At 43.4% G+C, this 17043-nt stretch overlaps 1 protein-coding gene across 1 annotated transcript in view; it reads left to right on the forward strand.

The window, feature by feature from the left end:
- col7a1 (collagen, type VII, alpha 1) overlaps nt 1–17043 on the forward strand; it is a 366380-nt gene that overhangs the window by 240649 nt on the left and 108688 nt on the right. The window contains exons 72-77 of the mRNA XM_063068334.1: nt 979–1083; nt 3549–3611; nt 7807–7842; nt 11696–11731; nt 14469–14516; nt 15835–15870. Coding sequence (XP_062924404.1) covers nt 979–1083; nt 3549–3611; nt 7807–7842; nt 11696–11731; nt 14469–14516; nt 15835–15870 — 324 coding nt within the window. The remainder of the gene's footprint in view (nt 1–978; nt 1084–3548; nt 3612–7806; nt 7843–11695; nt 11732–14468; nt 14517–15834; nt 15871–17043) is intronic.

Raw genomic sequence — 17043 nt, forward strand, 5'->3', positions numbered from 1 at the left:
GAATGCTCTCCACAGTATATCTGTAGAAATTTGCTACAGTCTTTGGTGACATTCCAAATCTCCTCAAACTCCTAATGAAATATAGCTGCTGGTGCACCTTCCTTATAGTTGCATCGATATGTTAGGCCCTGGATGGATCTTCAGAGACGTTGATGTCAAGCAGTACATTCCAGATAATGATCTCTCCGCTGCACTGTATGTGCATGGACAGTGAGAATTGTAGACTAGTCAAGATATTGTCAACAAATTGGGTCCCTAAAACTGTTTGATCCTGTATCCAATAAAAATTCCAGCAAAGTCGTGAAATAACCTGGAGAGAGAACGTTGCGTATGTCTCCTCCCCTTAAATTGTAGGATTCAACTTTTGCTGCAGGTCGACCAGGCACCCGCTGCAGAGGAGGTTTATGTAATAATCCTGGGAATGTAAGGTTTAACATATGAAGAGCATTTGATGGCTCTGGGCCTGCGCTCGCAGTTTAGAAGACGGAGGGGGAGCTCTCAATGAAACCTACCAAATAATTTGATAGAGTGGACATGAAGAGGATGTTTCCTATAGTGGGGGAGTCTAGAACCAGAGGGCACAGCCTCAGATTAGAAGCTGAGGTGAGGAGGAACTCCTTTAGCTATACGGCAATGAATCTGTGGAATTTATTGCCACAGATCACTGTGGAGTCTAAGTAATTTGGTATATTTTAAGCAGGGGTTGATAGGTTCTTGTATAGAAAAGGTTTCAACGGTTATGGGGAGAAGGCAGGAAAATGGGGTTGAGGAGGAAAACAAATCAGCCGTGATTGAATGGCAGAGCAGACTCAGTGACTGAATGGCCTTATTTTGTTTCTACGCACTATGGTTTTGTGGATCAGACCTGTGACTTGTTGACTCTGCTGCTGAACTGGTGGGATAAGCGTTGTATAGGTATCTGGAAAGAGCATAGATTGATCATAAACGTTTATTTATCCTTGACTTCATGTCATCTAGGGACGAGATGGAGTCAAAGGTGATCGTGGTGAACCTGGACTACCAGGACTTATGGGACCTCCAGGCTTGCCGGGTATAGCTGGTGTTCAAGGTCCACCTGGGCCGGTAGGTGGCATCTTATCTATAAAATCTGTCTGCTATAAGAAACAGGGAGGATCCTCTTCCAGCATGTGACTCATATCTTTTCACCTACTTAGAACATAGGATATTAGAACATCGTACAGGCCCTTCGGCCCACAATGTTGTGCTGTCATATCAACTTACTCTAAGATCAGTGTAACTCTTTGTTCCCACATAGTGCTCAAATTTTCTTTCATCCATGTGCCTACCATCTACCAACATGTTCCACACAATCTACCTCTGTTATCCCCGCTATATTTCCCTCCATTTACCCTAAAATTATGCCCCTGGTATTAGCCATTTCCAGCTTGGTAAAATGTCTTCGGATTTCCACTCTATAGCATTCTTCTTCACTCCAAAGAGCAAAGCACTAGCTTGCTCAATCATTCCTCATAAGACAAGTCCTCTATTCCGGACAGCATCTTGGTAAATCTCCTCTAAAGTTTCAACATCGTTCCTATAATGAGGTGATCAGAACTGAACACAATACTCGAAGTGTGGTCTAACCAGGGATTTATAGGACTGCAACATTACCTTGTGGGTCTTCAACTTAATCCCCCCAACTATTGAAGGTCAACATATCATACACTTCCTTAACCATGCTGTGAACTTGTTGAGACGCTTTGGACACACTGTCTGTCCCTAATCGCCCATGAACCAAGATGACAGGTTAGTGACAGCCACATTGGTGAGTCTGCAGTCACACGTGGACCACATTTGGATGAAGGGAGCACATTTCTTTTTTCTGAAAGGCATTAGTGAGTTGGATCAATTTTTACAACAATGTGGTGGTTTAGTGCATGCATTGAACACAACATAGAGAAATACATTAATGCTAGAAAGTTTGTGAACCCTGTCGAATTTTCTCTATTTCTGCATAAATATGACCTAAAATATTTAGATCTTCATATAAGTCATAAAACTAGATAAGGAGAACTCAATTAAATAAATAACACAAAAGAAAATTATACTTGTTCATTTATTAATTGAGAAAAATGGGCACCGCACACCAACACCAAAATCTCATTGCAATTGTGAAGCACAGTGGAAGGACCATCCTGGCTTGGGGCTGCTTTTCTGCATCAGGGCCTGGACAGCTTGCAATTGTTGAGGGAACAGTGAATTCAAAGTTGTATCAAGACATTTTACAGGAGAACATCAAGGTAGCAGTCTGTCACCTGAAACTTAATAGAAGTTTGATAATGCAACAACACAATAATCGAAAGACAAGAGTACATCAACTACAGAATGGTTTAAACAGAAGAAAATTCATGTTTTGGAATAGCCAGGTCAAAGTTCTGACCTTAAACCTATAGAAATGTTGTGGAAGGACCTAAAGCAAGCAGTTCATGCAAGGAAGTCCACCAACATCCCAGAGTTGAAGCAGTTTTGTAAGGAGAAATGGCCTAAAGTTTCTCCAAGCCGATATGCAGGATATTTCAACAGCTACCAGAAACATTTGGTTGAAGTTATTGCTGTGGGGGTGGTGGGGGGGGGGGTGGTCACACCAGTTACTGAAAGCAAAGCTTCACATACTTTTTCCAACAAATACACGTAGTATTGGATCATTTTTCTGTATAAATATATGAATAAGTATATTTTGTGTTATTTTTCTAGTTTTATCTAGTTTTAGTATCTCTTTATCTAGTTTTAGGACTTGCATGATGATCTGATCACATTTTTGGTCATATTAATGCAGAAATATAGAAAATTCTGCAGGGTTCACAAACTTTCTAGCATTATAATTATAGGAATCAATTATTCAACTCTCATTTGTCATTAAATATGATTGGGGCTGATCTTTTGCCTCCGTTTATCTGATTTAATTTCTGCACACATTCCTGTATAGCTCATCTAATGTGTGAAGCAGAAGATTAATTTTTGAATGTACTGCGTTAAGCCAGACTGGAAGAGTGCTTCTTCACTTGCTATACAATTCAGTTCTCATAAGAGCTCCAAGTTCATAAAGCTTTAAAATTATTTAATTCATAATTGTCTTTGTAATTAAGGTGTTGTTTTCTGGTGGTGTTTGGGGTTTATTTTCCTTTCGGCTTCAAGGATTAAGATTAAGATTAGTTTTATTTGTCATAAACACAAGAGGCAGTGCAGATGCTGGAAAGCCAGAGCAACACACACAAAGTGCTGGAGGAGATCAGTTGGCCGCAGAGCGTGGTGACACTTGTGGGCTGCCCAGCACAATCCTCGCTGATTTGATTTGATGCAAAAGATATATTTCACTGCATGTTTGGATGTACGTGTGACAAGTAAGGCTAATCTTTAAATGAGACTAGCTTCAATCGGAATATTGGTTAGCATGTAACAGTTGGGCCGAAGGGCCTGACCAATAACGTATTATTCGATGTCCTAACACGTCAACTCTCTTTTACTCTCTCCACAACTGCAGACTGAACTGTAACCAGAAGCTTAACTTGTGTTTTGTAACTTTGCAGGTCGTCTATGTCAAAGGACTTGATCCAATGATACCAGGACCACAAGGGCGCCCAGGAACACCGGTAAGAGACATTGGTTACTTGAACCATCTTGATTCTGGTGAGGTGCTGATACAAGCATGTCCTGATCTCAAAGCATGGTGGCCCGGGAGAGATTCTAAGACAGCACAGGGCCATGGATGAGGAGGGTTAGACCATTCTTCAGAGTTGTGTTTGTGCAGAGTAGAGGGAACTCCATCTTCAGGCACATGGACTTGGCACACTTCAATCATTTATTTTTAACTTCAAGATACTGCACAAGCTGTTCCAGCCCAAGGAGACCCATGTGACTAATTAACCGACTTTGGAATATGGGAGGAAACCGGAGCACCTGGAGGAAACCCATGCAGTCACATGGAGAATGTACAAATTCCTTACAGACAGTGGCAGAATTGAACCTGGGTCACTGGCACTGTAATAGCGGTACACTAACAGCTACACCGCTGTCACTAACTAGATTCTGAAAACTCGCACTCTTTCCTCACTCACAATTTATTTACGTGTGACATGTGAACAGGAAGAACAACATGGCCCCTGCCACCAAACTGTTCGGAAGTCTGAACAAAAGTGCAATTTTTATGCAGTGGTTGATCAGCTCTATACAGGTATTGACCAACTGGTAACCTAGAGTATGTTCAAATTCATTATTTTTACGATCAATCACCAATCACACTACAATAGTACAGGTGCTAATAGCCAATAGAATCTACTCATTAAAGGCCAATAATACTTCAGAATTAGTAAAGTAACTGACCAATAGCAAGTGTCAGCCGAGAACCCTTTGTCTGTAATTTGCATCTCCAAAAGGTAAGCTGAGCAAAGGGATGGATCACCTTCAGAGGCCTCACTTGCCTGAATTGAATGCAGGCTTGCCTTGCTGCATCTGTCACACTGTCATGCACTCCTAAAATTGAAGTTTATTGCCCTGCAGGGTGCATATGAAAAATTACCAAGTGTTTTTTTAAGGCTACATCAAGAGACAGCACGAAGGAATTCAAAACTCAGCAGAAGCTGTGGCTCTGATAACCGTGAAGCTCAGCGCCACTCAGGACAAAGCAGCCTGCTCGACTGGCAACACATGGACCCCCTGAGAGGGTCCAAAGGCAGTTCATGAGCATGATCCCGATGATGTATGAGGAGCATCTGATGGCTTTAGGCCTGTACTCACTGGAGTTGAGAAGAACGAGGGGTGACTCAATGAGGCCTATGGAATATTGAAAGGCCTAGATCAGGGGTTCCCAGCCTGGGGTCTAAGGATACTACAGACAGTGGTAGGGATAAAAAAAGATTGGGAACTCCAGGCCTAGATAGCGTGGATGTGGAGAAGATTATTAGTCCAGGACCAGAGGACACTGTCTCAGAATAGATGGACATCCCTTTAGAATAAAGATGAGGACAAATTTCTTTAGCCAGAGGGTGTGGTGAATCTGTGGAATTCATAGCCACAGACGGCAGTGGAGGCCAAGTCATTGGGTACATTTAAAGCAGAGGTTGGTAGGTTCTTGATTATTAAGGATGTCACAGGTTACAGGGAGAAGGCAGGAGAATGGGTTGAGAGGGATAACAAATCAGCCATGATGGAATGGTGGAGCACACCATTCCATGGCCTAATTCTGTTCCTATGTCTTGTGGTCTTAAGGGAATCCACTTGTCATTCCCTCCACCAGCATACAGTGATTGTAGTGCGCATCAGCTAAAAAGCAAACCCCTACAGATACTGACCTGGCCTACTCCGACAGCACTCCCTAAATCCGTAATCTTCACCATCGAGCAGGGTGAAGACAGCAGGTGAAGTGAAATGCCACCACCCACAGGTTCTCCCAAGTCACACGAATACACCATCCCGGTTTGGAAAATTTTCACCCTTTCTTGTTGCTTGTGGGATTCTGGCCACTACTGTGGGAGCTCCTTCAACAAAGAGAGATGGGATGTTACATTGAAATTGTATAAGACATTGTTGAGGCCTAACTTGGAGTATTGTGTGCAGTTTTGGTTCCCTACCTACAAGAAATATGTAAAGAAGTTTGAAAGAGTACAGAGAAAATTTACAAGGATGTTGCTGGGTCTGGAGGGCCTGAGTTAAAAGGAAAGATTGAATAACTTAGGACCTTATTCCTTGGAATGTATAAGACTGAGAGGAAATTTTATAGAGGTATACAAAATTATGAGGGGTATAGATAGGGTAAATGCAAGCAGGCTTTTTCGACTGAGGTTGGGTGGGACTACAACCAGAGGTCATGGGTTAAGGTTGAAAGGTGAGAAGTTTAAGGGGAACATGAGAGAAAACTTCTTCAATCAGTGCATCAAAAGAGTGTGGAATGAGCTCCCGGCACGTGGTGCATGCAAGCTCAATTTCAACGTTGAAGCGAAGTTTGAATAGATACATGAATGGTAGAGGTATGGAGGACAATGGTCTGGGTAAAGGATGATGGGAGTAGACAGTTTAAATGGTTTCAGCCTGGACTAAGTGGGCCGAAGGGCCTGTTTCTGTGCTGTACTTTTCTAATACTCTGTCTCTCAAAGGACCACAAGCTCTCAGGAAGAAAACACCCACCACCACCTTGTAAAATTTAGATAGTAACAGCAAAACTTGCCCTACCCATATCCTGCAAAGTAATGAATTTAAAAAAACTGTGCTTGAGAAAAGGAGTCAGATTTCATAATGAATAAACCTTATCCATTATTGTTAAACTATCTGTTATTGGTTTAATGCAGGTCCCAGTGACTGTTAACCCAGTAAGTAGAGAGATCTGTGTGTCTGAGTCTTTAAGTGTTGGTAATATAGTTCCTTTTACCCAGTATTGTCTGATGTAGCTAATAAGTCTCAAGTCCTCTGTCAGAAACAATCCTGTTCCCTGGTGGAGGTTCATTCGTTCATTCTGTATATGCCGGGTCGCATGACGTGGGCAATGTTGGTCTTGACCATGATTGTTCTTGGCATATGTTCCTACAGAAGCAGTTTGCCATTGCCTTCTTCTGGGCAGTGTCTTTACAAGAAAGATGACCCCAGCCATTATCAATACTCTTCAGAGATTGCCTGGTGTCAGTGGTCGCATAACCAGGACATTAAATGCACCGGCTGCTCATATGACCATCCACCACCTGCTCCCATGTGACCCTGATCGGGGGCTAAGCAAGTGCGAAAGTTGCTCAAGGGTGACCCGCAGGCTAGTGGAGGGAAGGAGCACCTCACACCTCCTTTGGTAGAGATGAGCTAATATGTGTGTTAACTTAAGGTACTAGCTTCTCAATCTCTCACCAAGTGTTGTCCCATGTCTGTGTGTAAATTCATCCTAGGGTCATTGCCTGTCTGTTTGTCCCACGTTGGGACTGTATACTGGATGTAGTTGCGCACAACGCTGTGTGATTGGCATTGCCTGAGATGTCGGTCATGGTGCAAATGGAACAGTGGGTGGGAGCAATTGTGGAGTCACTGGCGAACCTCTGCTCCCCAAGGGGCTGCAGCAAGTAAAAGCATCAACTCCCGCTGCCCTGCGATACCTGCAAGGTTCATTTAGCAAGTACGCCAATTTCACGTGGCCAGGTTTACAGACAGTACAAAGAAAGATGAGCGGGCAGGCAGTGTGGAGGAAGCAGGGAGTTTGCAGAAGGACTGACAGATTAGGAGAAGGGATAAAGAAGTGGCAAGTGGAACATTGTGTAGGGAAGTGTATGGTTATGCATTTTGGTAGAAGGGCTAAAGGCATAGAGTATTTTCTAAACAGGAGAAAATTCAGAGATCAGAGATGCAAAGGGACTAAGGAGCCACTTGCAGATTGAGTCGGTCGTGAGGAAGGTAAAAGTGATGTTAGCATTCATTCTGAGAGGACTAGAATACAAAAGCAAGGATGTAAAGCTGAGGCTCTATAAGGCTTTGGTCAGACCGTACTTAGAGTAGAGCGAGCAGTTCTGGGCCACCGCTTATCTAAGAAATGATGTGCTGGCATTGGAGAAGGTCGAGAGGAGGTTCGCGAGAATCGTCCCTGGAATGACGGGTTTAACATATGGGGAGTGTTTAATCGTTCTGGCCTGTACTCACTGCAGTTTAGGAGAATGACAGGGGCATCTCATTGAAACCTTCTGCATATTGAAAGGCCTAGATTGATTGGATGTGGAATTAATATTTTCAATACTGGGCCTTCGGAGAGGCCTTTAGACTGTGGGTTGAGGATTGTGTGAGGTTCCTTTAAAAAATAATGGCTCTGTTTATTTTCCACAGGGAATCCCGGGTATTCCAGGAGTTCTAGGCCCACGCGTAAGTCCTGTATTTTCTCTTTACTCTTAGATGATGGGGGGAGGGCTCAATATATCAGCTGCGGAATTATTGTTGGCAATCTTATGCTTTCATGAATTGATTATGGATGTAAATTGGTTCAAGGTAGCATTAAGTTGAGACCCTTCGTCAGGACTGGGAAAAGAAGATGAGAAGTTAGAGCAAGAAGGTGAGAGCTGAGGAGGAAGGTTGTAGGTGATCAGTGAAACCATGAAAGGGGGAGGGGGGAAGTAAAGAGCGAAGAAGTTGGTTGGTGAAAGAGATAAAGGGCTGGAGAAGGGGGAATCTGATAAGAGGTGGAGGTGATGGGCAGATAAGGTGAGGGAGGGAAACAGGAATGGGAAAATGGTGAAGGAGGGGGCAATCACCAGAAGTCTGAGAATCTGATGTTGGTGCCATCAGGTGGGAGGCTAGCCAAATGGATAGGGTTGCCAACTGTCCCATATTAGCCAGGACATCCCGTATATTGTGCTAAACTGGTTTGTCCCATACGGGACCACCCTTGTCCCATATTTCCCCTGCTAAGGTAGAGCGTTCCTATGAAACCGTCCATAAGCCAAAATGGCGTAAAGCGAAGAAGCAATTACTATTAATTCATAGGGGAAAAATTTTTGAGCGTTCCCAGACCCAAAAAATAACCTACCAAATCATACCAATAACACATAAAACCTAATATAACACTAACATACAGTAAATGCAGAATCGAGAAGATTAAGCCAAAACCGATTTGTAGAAAATACTCGGCACGTACACGCACACACACACACGTGCCCACGCAAGGCTTTATGGTCATGGTAGTCTTTCTCAGGGTAAACACAAGTGTCCCGTATTTGACTGCTACTTTTGTCCCTTATTTGGGAGTGAGAAAGTTGGCAACCCTACAAATGGAATATAAGGTGTTGCTCCTCCAACCTGAGTGTGGCCTCATCTTAGCAGTAAAGGAGGCCGTGGACTAACATGTTGGAATGGGAATGGGAAGTAGAATTGAAATGGGTGACCACCGGGAGATCCTGGTTTTTCTGGCGCTCGGTGAAGCGGTCTCCACATCTATGTTGGTCTCACCGATATACAGGAGGCCACATCGCAGCACTAACCTGTTGTATTTAAAACAGGCCACACTGGAAAGTGGGTCGGAATATGTTCATTGGCTTTCTGCAGTTAGCAGCAGCAGCTGAACCAACTCACTCAAAATGCTGAAGGAACGCAGCAGGTCCAGCAGTATCAGTGGAAATGAGAAAACAGTTGATGTTTCAGGCCGAGGCCCTTTTCAGGTCTGGAAAGGAAGCGGGAAGATGCCAGAATAAAAACATGGGGAAGGGGAAGGAGGATAGCTGGAAGATGATAGCTGAAGCCGGGTGTACAGGAAAGGTAAAGGGCTGGAGAGGAAGGAATCTGCTAGGACAGGAGAGTGGACCATAGGAGAAAGGGAAGGAGGAGGGGACCCGGGGGGAGGTGATAGTCAGGTGAGAAGACGTAGGAGGCCAGACTGGGAAATAGAAGAAGTGGGGGGGAGAGGGGTGTTTTTTTGAACTGGAAGGAAATGTCAATATTCACAGGAGCGGAAAATGGACCATAGGAGAAAGGGAAGGAGAATTTCTGAACCATTTCACTTCTTCCTTTGGACTGGCCAATGTTGATCACTCAGTTTGTAGCGTGTAACAGATGCATGGTAACAATACAGCTCTCTCAATGCTGTGAATTGGCTACCGAGATATTGGGTGATGTGGTATCCAGGATCCTTCCAAACTGATCTTGAGCTGAGTGCTAATGTCTCTCACTCACTCACATGGAGTTCGGGCTTCAGGTACAATACAGTGTGAAAGCTTTAGGCACACTTAAAAGTCTTGAGTAAACTATTAACTGTGCCTAAAGCTTTCACACTGGGCTATATATCTATCTGTCGCTGGGGTGCCTGAGACTTTTGCACAGTATTGTAAATACAGCTGCTTATTGATGCAATCAGCCTTTAACTGCCCTCCAGGCATGGTAGAGCACAACATGGTCTCTTAAGGTAGCAGTAACACACACCCCTGCCTTAAGGTAGCATTGTGCATGGCAATTTGCAGACATACACACAGGTGTGAACCCTGCAGGCTGTCAGGCAAACAGAAAATTACTTACTAGTTTCAAATTATATTTGTCATCTAAGTGCATGTACTTGATGGCCACTTTATTAGGTACACCTGTACACCTGCTCATTACTGCAAATATCTAATCAGCCACCATGTGGCAGCAACTCAATGCATAAAAGCATGCAGACATGGTCAAGAGGTTCATTTGTTGTTCAGACCAAACGTCAGAATGGGGAAGAAATGTGACCTAAGTGACTTTGACCGTGGAATAATTGTTAGTGCCAGATGGCGTATCTCAGAAACTGCTGATCTAATGTGATTTTCACACACAACAACCTCTTGAGTTTACAGAGAATGGTGAAAAAAAATTAAAAAGCATCCAGTGAGTGGCAGTTCTGAGGGTGAAAAACACCTTGTTAATGAGAGTGATCACAGGAGAATAGCCAGCCTGGTTCAAGCTGACAGGAAGCAAAGTAACTCAAATAACCACATGTTACAACAGTGGCGTGCAGGAGAGCGTCTCTGAATGCACAACATGTTGAACCATGAAGCAGATAGGCCACAGCAGCAAAAGACCACACTGGGTTCCACTCCTGTACCTAGTAAAGTAGCCACTGAGTATATATGTTACTATATACTACCTTGAGATTTATTTTCTTACAGACGTGCACAGGAAAAACAAAATACAGTAGAATTCTACAAAACACTATGCATAAACAAAGTCTGACAAATAACTAAAGTGCAAAAGAAGACATTGTACAAAGTAAAATGATAGTGAGAACAGATTCAGACAGATTTATTTATCATATTGTACATCGAAACATGCAGTAAAATGCATTGTTTGTGTTAACAACCAACGCACTTCAGGAAGTGTTGGGAGCAGCCTGCAAGTTTTGCCACAGATTCCTGTGCCAACTTAGCATGTCCACAATATTCAACATAAGTTGTAAACAGTCCTTGAAAGAGAGTCTGCAGATCATAGAATCAGTTCAGATAATGTAATTGAAGTTATCCATGCGGGTTCAGGAGCTTGACAGTTCAAAAATAGTTGGATGTAAATTTATTATCAATGTACATATATGTTACCATATACAACCCTGAGAGTCATTTTCTTGAGGGCATTCACTATAAGAATAAAGCAACTCCATAGAATCAATGAAAAACAATTCAAAAATAAGATGGACAAACAAATAATGTGCAAACGAGAATAAATTCTGCAAATACAGAAAGAAAATAATTTTAAAAAATAAGCAATAAATATCAAGAACATAGATGAAGAATCCTTGCAAGTGAGTCCATAGGTAGTGGGAACATTTCAATGACAGGGCAAGTGAAGCTGAGTGATTGTATTTATCCCCTTTGGTTCAAGATTCTGATGGTTGAGGGGTAGTAACTGTTCCTGAATCTGGTGGTGTGAGTTCTGAAGCTCCTGTACCTTCTTCCTGATGCAACAGCAGGAAGAGTGGTGGGCAGCTCTGATGATGGATGCTGCTTTCCTGCAGCAATGCTTCATGTAATTGTGCTCAGTGATGGGGAGGGCTTTACCTGTGATGGACTGGCTGTAGGTTTTAGGGTTAAAACTGTTCCTCACCTTGTGGTGTGGGACCTCCTGCCTAATGGCATTAGCAAGAAGAGGACATGGCCTGGATGGTGGTAATAGCTTATGTGATACATTGCCATGTTGGAAGGCTGGCAGAAACTCCTCTGACTGTCAATGTTCTTTGCGCGACTCAAGTATCTGTCTTGTGCTCTTGTGTTTTCAGGGAGAGAAAGGAGACACAGGCTTCAAAGGTCAGAAAGTAAGTACCTCAAGCTTTGTAATGGTTAATATATTAAGTACTGGAAGAACACTATATATCCATCAGCATCTGTACAGTCAAAGACTAAAAGAATTAAGATTAGTTTTGTTTGCCACATTAACATCAGAACATACAGTGAAATGTGTCATTTGCGTCAATGACCAGCACATTCTGAGGATCGGGCTGGGGCCAGCCCGCAACTGCCGTCATGGTTCCAGTGCCAGCCTAACTTAATCACAAAGCCTAGTCAGTGGTAATCTCCTCAGAGTGTTGGCTGATTTAGTGACTCCATAACCGGTGTGGCAGTGTCCTCTCATCTGGATCAAAATCCACTCCACAGGCATGAGCTACTTCCAGTGCCTTACTGAGGGAGTGCCACACTGTCAGCAGAACTCTTCTTTCACGTAAGATACTAAAGCTAGTGTCAATTTATGTGCATACGATCAGTCTATGTATAGAACAGCTGCTTCTACATGGTGTTTATAGAATTGCTTTTATATTTATATTTACTATTTTCATTCTGTTCTTTCTCCTTATTATGTTTATTAAGCTGCATCAGATCTGGAGTAACAATCACTTTGTTCTCCTTTACACTCTGTTGTAGGAACTTTATTCCATACAGCATAGGGGAGTGAAGGGAGATTTGATAGAGGTATATGAAATTGAGGGGTGTAGATAGGGTAAATGCAAGCAGGTTTTTTCCACTGTGTTTGGATGAGATGAGAGTGAGAGGTCATGGGTTAAGGGTGAAAGGTGAAATGTTTAAGGGGAACCTGAGGGGAAACTACTTCATTCCGAAGATGGTGAGAGTGTGGAATGAGCTGCCAGCACAAGTAGGAGATGGGGGTTCAATTACAACATTTAAGAGAAACTCTAATAGGTACATGGACAGGAAGGATAGTGAGGGCCATGGTCCGGGTGCAGGTCGATGGGACTTGGCAGAATACCGCTCTGGCCAAGTCCAGATGAGCCGAAGGGATTGTTTCTTTGCTGTTGTGTTCCCCATGACTTGTGTACTGAAGAATGACAGTGAAAAATCTTGATTCTTGAATCTGAACTGAGATCTTGCTTTCCCTTCTGGGTGGGTGATTTACAAACCCTTCTGCAGTCAGTGCACCATTATCCCTCCGGCAGTAAGTAAAGCTGGATGACTGGGCAGGGGGGTATTACCTAGCCCCACCACTGGATACTATTAATGGTCTTCCCACACAAGTTCAAGGTTACCGTCATTCAACTGTACACATGTATCCCGCCAAATGAAATGAGTCAGGGTACACCTATGGAGGTGAATAAACAGTTGACATTTCAGTCTGAAACCCTTCATCTGGATGGGAAAAGAAGCCAAAATCAGAAGGCCGGGAAAAGGGAGTGGTATAAGCTGGCAGGTGATCGGTGAAACCGGGTGAGGGGGAAGGTGGGTGGGTGGGGGAGGAGGGGTGAGGAAAGAAGCAGGGAGCTGATAGGTGGAAGAGGCAAAGTGCTGAGGGAGGAGTTTGGCAGGAGAGGGCTGTGGACCAAGGAAGAAAGGGAAGGAAGAAGAGCTCTGGTTGTTGCTTTCCACACCCCCCTCCCCCAATCCAGGACATATTCCAAAAGTATTGTATTCACAGAGCCCTCAACATTGTCAAGGACCGCTCCCATCTGTCCCACAATCTCTTTGACCCCCTAGCGTCAGGCAGAATGTTCCACTGTATAAGAACAGGGACTGTTAATCTGGGTAACAGCTTCTCCTGCAGGCTGTGAGACTTCTTAACACTTTGCAACCACACATTCTTTATGGCAGTGCCAGTAGCATTATACATGTGAATATTAAAGTTTATGTAATATATGTATTTATATGTCAACTTGTATATCTATTGACTATTTTTTATAATTATCTGTTGATATTATTTTATGTGCTGTGTGTGATCTATGTGCTGCGTGCTTCACCTTGGTCCCTGAGGAAGGTTGTTTCGTTTGGCTGTGTACTTGTGTGTGGTTGAATGGAAATAGACTTGAACTTGAACGAGAGAGAGAGAGAGGTGATGGGCTGTTAAAGAGAAGAGAAGGAGTGAGGGGGAGCCAGAGTGGGGAATGGAAAAAAGGAGAAGGGGGATGGGAAAATTACCAGACGTTACAGAAATCGATGTTCATGCCATCAGGCTGGAGCTACCCAGATGGATTATGGGTGATACTGCTCCAACCTCAGTTGGCGTCATTGTTATAGTAGAGGAGTCCATGGACTGACAAGTCAGAATGGGAATGCGAAGTCTAAATCCCGCCTTGTGTGGTGAATGTTATGAACCAGAGAATGGAAGCTACTTTCCCAGTCAACATTCCAAAGGAGCACTTTGCGGAGAGTGACGGACTTAGATGTGGGATCGTCTTGTCGAACACCTCATCATGAGCAGCCGAATATCTGAAAGGCCAGTTCATGGAGGGGATGATCCTACTCTGTCCAACTCTCAAAAGTCAAACTGGGACTCAAAATAGTGGTATTAACTCACAAACTTCTCAGCGTGTTTCTTTTTGATGAGGAGCTGGAGTCATTTCCACCCATGTTTATTCTTGAGCCGAGATCATTCATCTGTGTAACTCAGTTATCTCTGGTTAATAGTTTTGTGTGGGGGTCTGCCATGAGCTGTGGGTTTGCTGAGCTGCTTGCATTTTCAGTCCTCTGGCTGAAATTCTGGCAAAATTTTACATTTTGAAGGCCTGAATTTGATGATACATTGCTGCTTATCTTGATTTGTGACAGGGTGAACCTGGCTTTGATGGAAAACCTGGCACCCCTGGGGCATCCAGTGTGAGTACAGAATGTCTACAGTTTGGTTCAACCTTTGTTTGATGTTTCTAAGCCACTATACCCACAGGAGCACAGGAGATGAAGGAAACCATTCAACCCCTCCCCCCCTTTTTCAGAGTCCAACATTCCTGCCAAATGGTAAAACCTACTGTTTACACAGGCTTGGGAGGAGACCACGAGGCCCTCCTGGCCTGGAAAGTGGGGGTGGGGTTCAGACCTTCCTGGCCGCTCGTTAATGACTTCTCACCACCTTGCTGTGGGTGGCGCAGCTGACACAGTAACGCAATTTCACGTGCAGCTGGGGCAGTAGAAATGCATCGAAGACACTGGCCTCCGACATTTCTCGGACGGCAGCAGCCTCCTCGGTGTTCTGCATGGCAAGCATCTTTATGGCCTTGGCTTTAGGAACACAATGGGCACAGTTTGCGCACCTGATGGGCTGGACATTGCCAAGGCCCTTCTTGGCATGAGCCTGTGTAGATGTTCAGTAAACTAGTGGCCAACTGTGCCCTAAATCCATCAGCCTACATGCCCCTTGTAACTTTGATTCCTAAAGGTATGTCACTCTCAGATTGAAAATTAACAGTTGACTACATCATTTGATACTTGTGAAGGAAAGTTCTAGAACTGTGGAAGGGTCTCCTAATTTCAACAATGAAAGGCCTAGATCTAATTTTTGAACTCTACCCATAATTCCCAAACCCTCCTACCATTAGTGATTTCTTCTCTCCAACCATAAGTTCTCCGCATCTTAGAAGGACTCGGATCAAAGTGTACGGAATTTTATTTTAATACTTTATTTGTTTCATTTAGACATACAGCAGGGTTTCAGGCTGTTCCAGCCCAACGAGCCCGCGTACCCCAATTACATCCACGTGACCAATTAATGAGAGAGAGAGAGAGAGAGAGAGAGAGGCTTTTGAAAAGCAGCATAATCCTTGAATACAATGGCTGTTTATTTCTTTGTGAGATTACTTCCTATGCTGTCATTTTGCCTTGACAAGGTTCAGATTTCCTTATTTATCAGAGGTACAGTGAAGCATACAGTGAAGTGTCATTTTTGTGTTAACAACCAACACAAGCTAAGAATGTACAAAGGGCAGCCCACAGGTATTGTCACGTGTTCCGGCACCAGCAAATCTTGGCAGAGAAACACAAGACAGACAAGGGGACAAACGTTTTAGGAAAGAGCTATAAAATCTGACACAGCCCCACCCATCTGTACCCTCCCTCAGTGAGGTAATCGCCGCTGATGGTCACGTTTATGCTGCAGCAGTCTTGTTTCCAGAGGTGTAATGTGCTTCTTTTGTCTTTGCAGAATATTGAAGAAGCTCTGTCAAAAGTTGGCATTAAGGTAACTTACAATGAAATAAACTGATAACTTGAAGAGGAGAGGATGCGTCTGTCCTGTGTTTAACAATTGTTCTTCTCATTATCAGAATCAGGTTTATTATCACTGAAATTTGTACTGTATGTCCTGAAATTTGTTGTTTTGCAGCAGCGATGCAGTGAAATACATAAAATACTTTAAAAAGTTCAAAGTAATTTTGTTATCACAGTACATATATGTCACCATATACAACCCTGAGATTTATTTTCTTGTGGGCATTCTCAGTAAGTCTATAGAATAATTAGCATAACAGAATCAGTGAAAGACCACTCTTACCTTGGCGTTCAAACAGAGTACAGAAGACAACAACGTGCAAGTACAAAAAAAAGCAATAAATATCAAGAACATGAGATGAAGAGCCCTCAACAGTGAATCCATTGGTTGTGGAGCCATTTCAATGATGAGTCAAGTGAAGTTGACTGAAGTTATCCCTCTGGTTCTGGAACCTGATGGTTTAGGGGTAATAACTGTTCCTGTACCTGGTGGTGTGGGTCCTGAGGGTCTTGTACCTTCTTCCTGACATCTAAAACTTTGACAATTTTCTATAGATGTGTAATGTAGCGTGTATTGACTGGCTGCATCATAGCCTGGTATGGAAACACCAATGCTCTTGAACTGAAAATCCTACAAAATGTAACAGATACAGCCCAGTCCATCACGGGTAAAAACCCTCCCCACCATTGAGCATATCTACATGAAACATTGTTGCAGGAAAGCAGCATCCATTATCAAGGACCCTCACCACCCAAGTCATGCTCTCTTCTCGCTGCTGCCATCAGGAAGAAGTTGGATGGTCTTTCATCAATTGTGTTATGATTATTATTCTATAGATTTATTGAGTACGCCCAGAAGAAAATGAATCTCAGGGTTGTATATGGTGACATATATGTACTTTACTTCGAACTTTGAAGTATAACCTTCTTTGTACGGGAGGCCTGGCATGTATACAGTGTCCCAGATGCTAGCCCGAAGCATCCCAGCATTCTCTTCACAACTAACGCTGGAATCTACCTTTGTCTCATCAACAAACTTGGATATATGACACTTTGTCCCTGCATTTAACCCTTACATACATATATAGTACATCATATATGCATAAACCCACCCACCATCAAGGACATACTGTATACAGAAAGG

The sequence above is a fragment of the Mobula hypostoma genome, chromosome 15, assembly GCF_963921235.1.
Source record: "Mobula hypostoma chromosome 15, sMobHyp1.1, whole genome shotgun sequence".
NCBI classification, from domain to species: Eukaryota; Metazoa; Chordata; class Chondrichthyes; order Myliobatiformes; family Myliobatidae; genus Mobula; species Mobula hypostoma.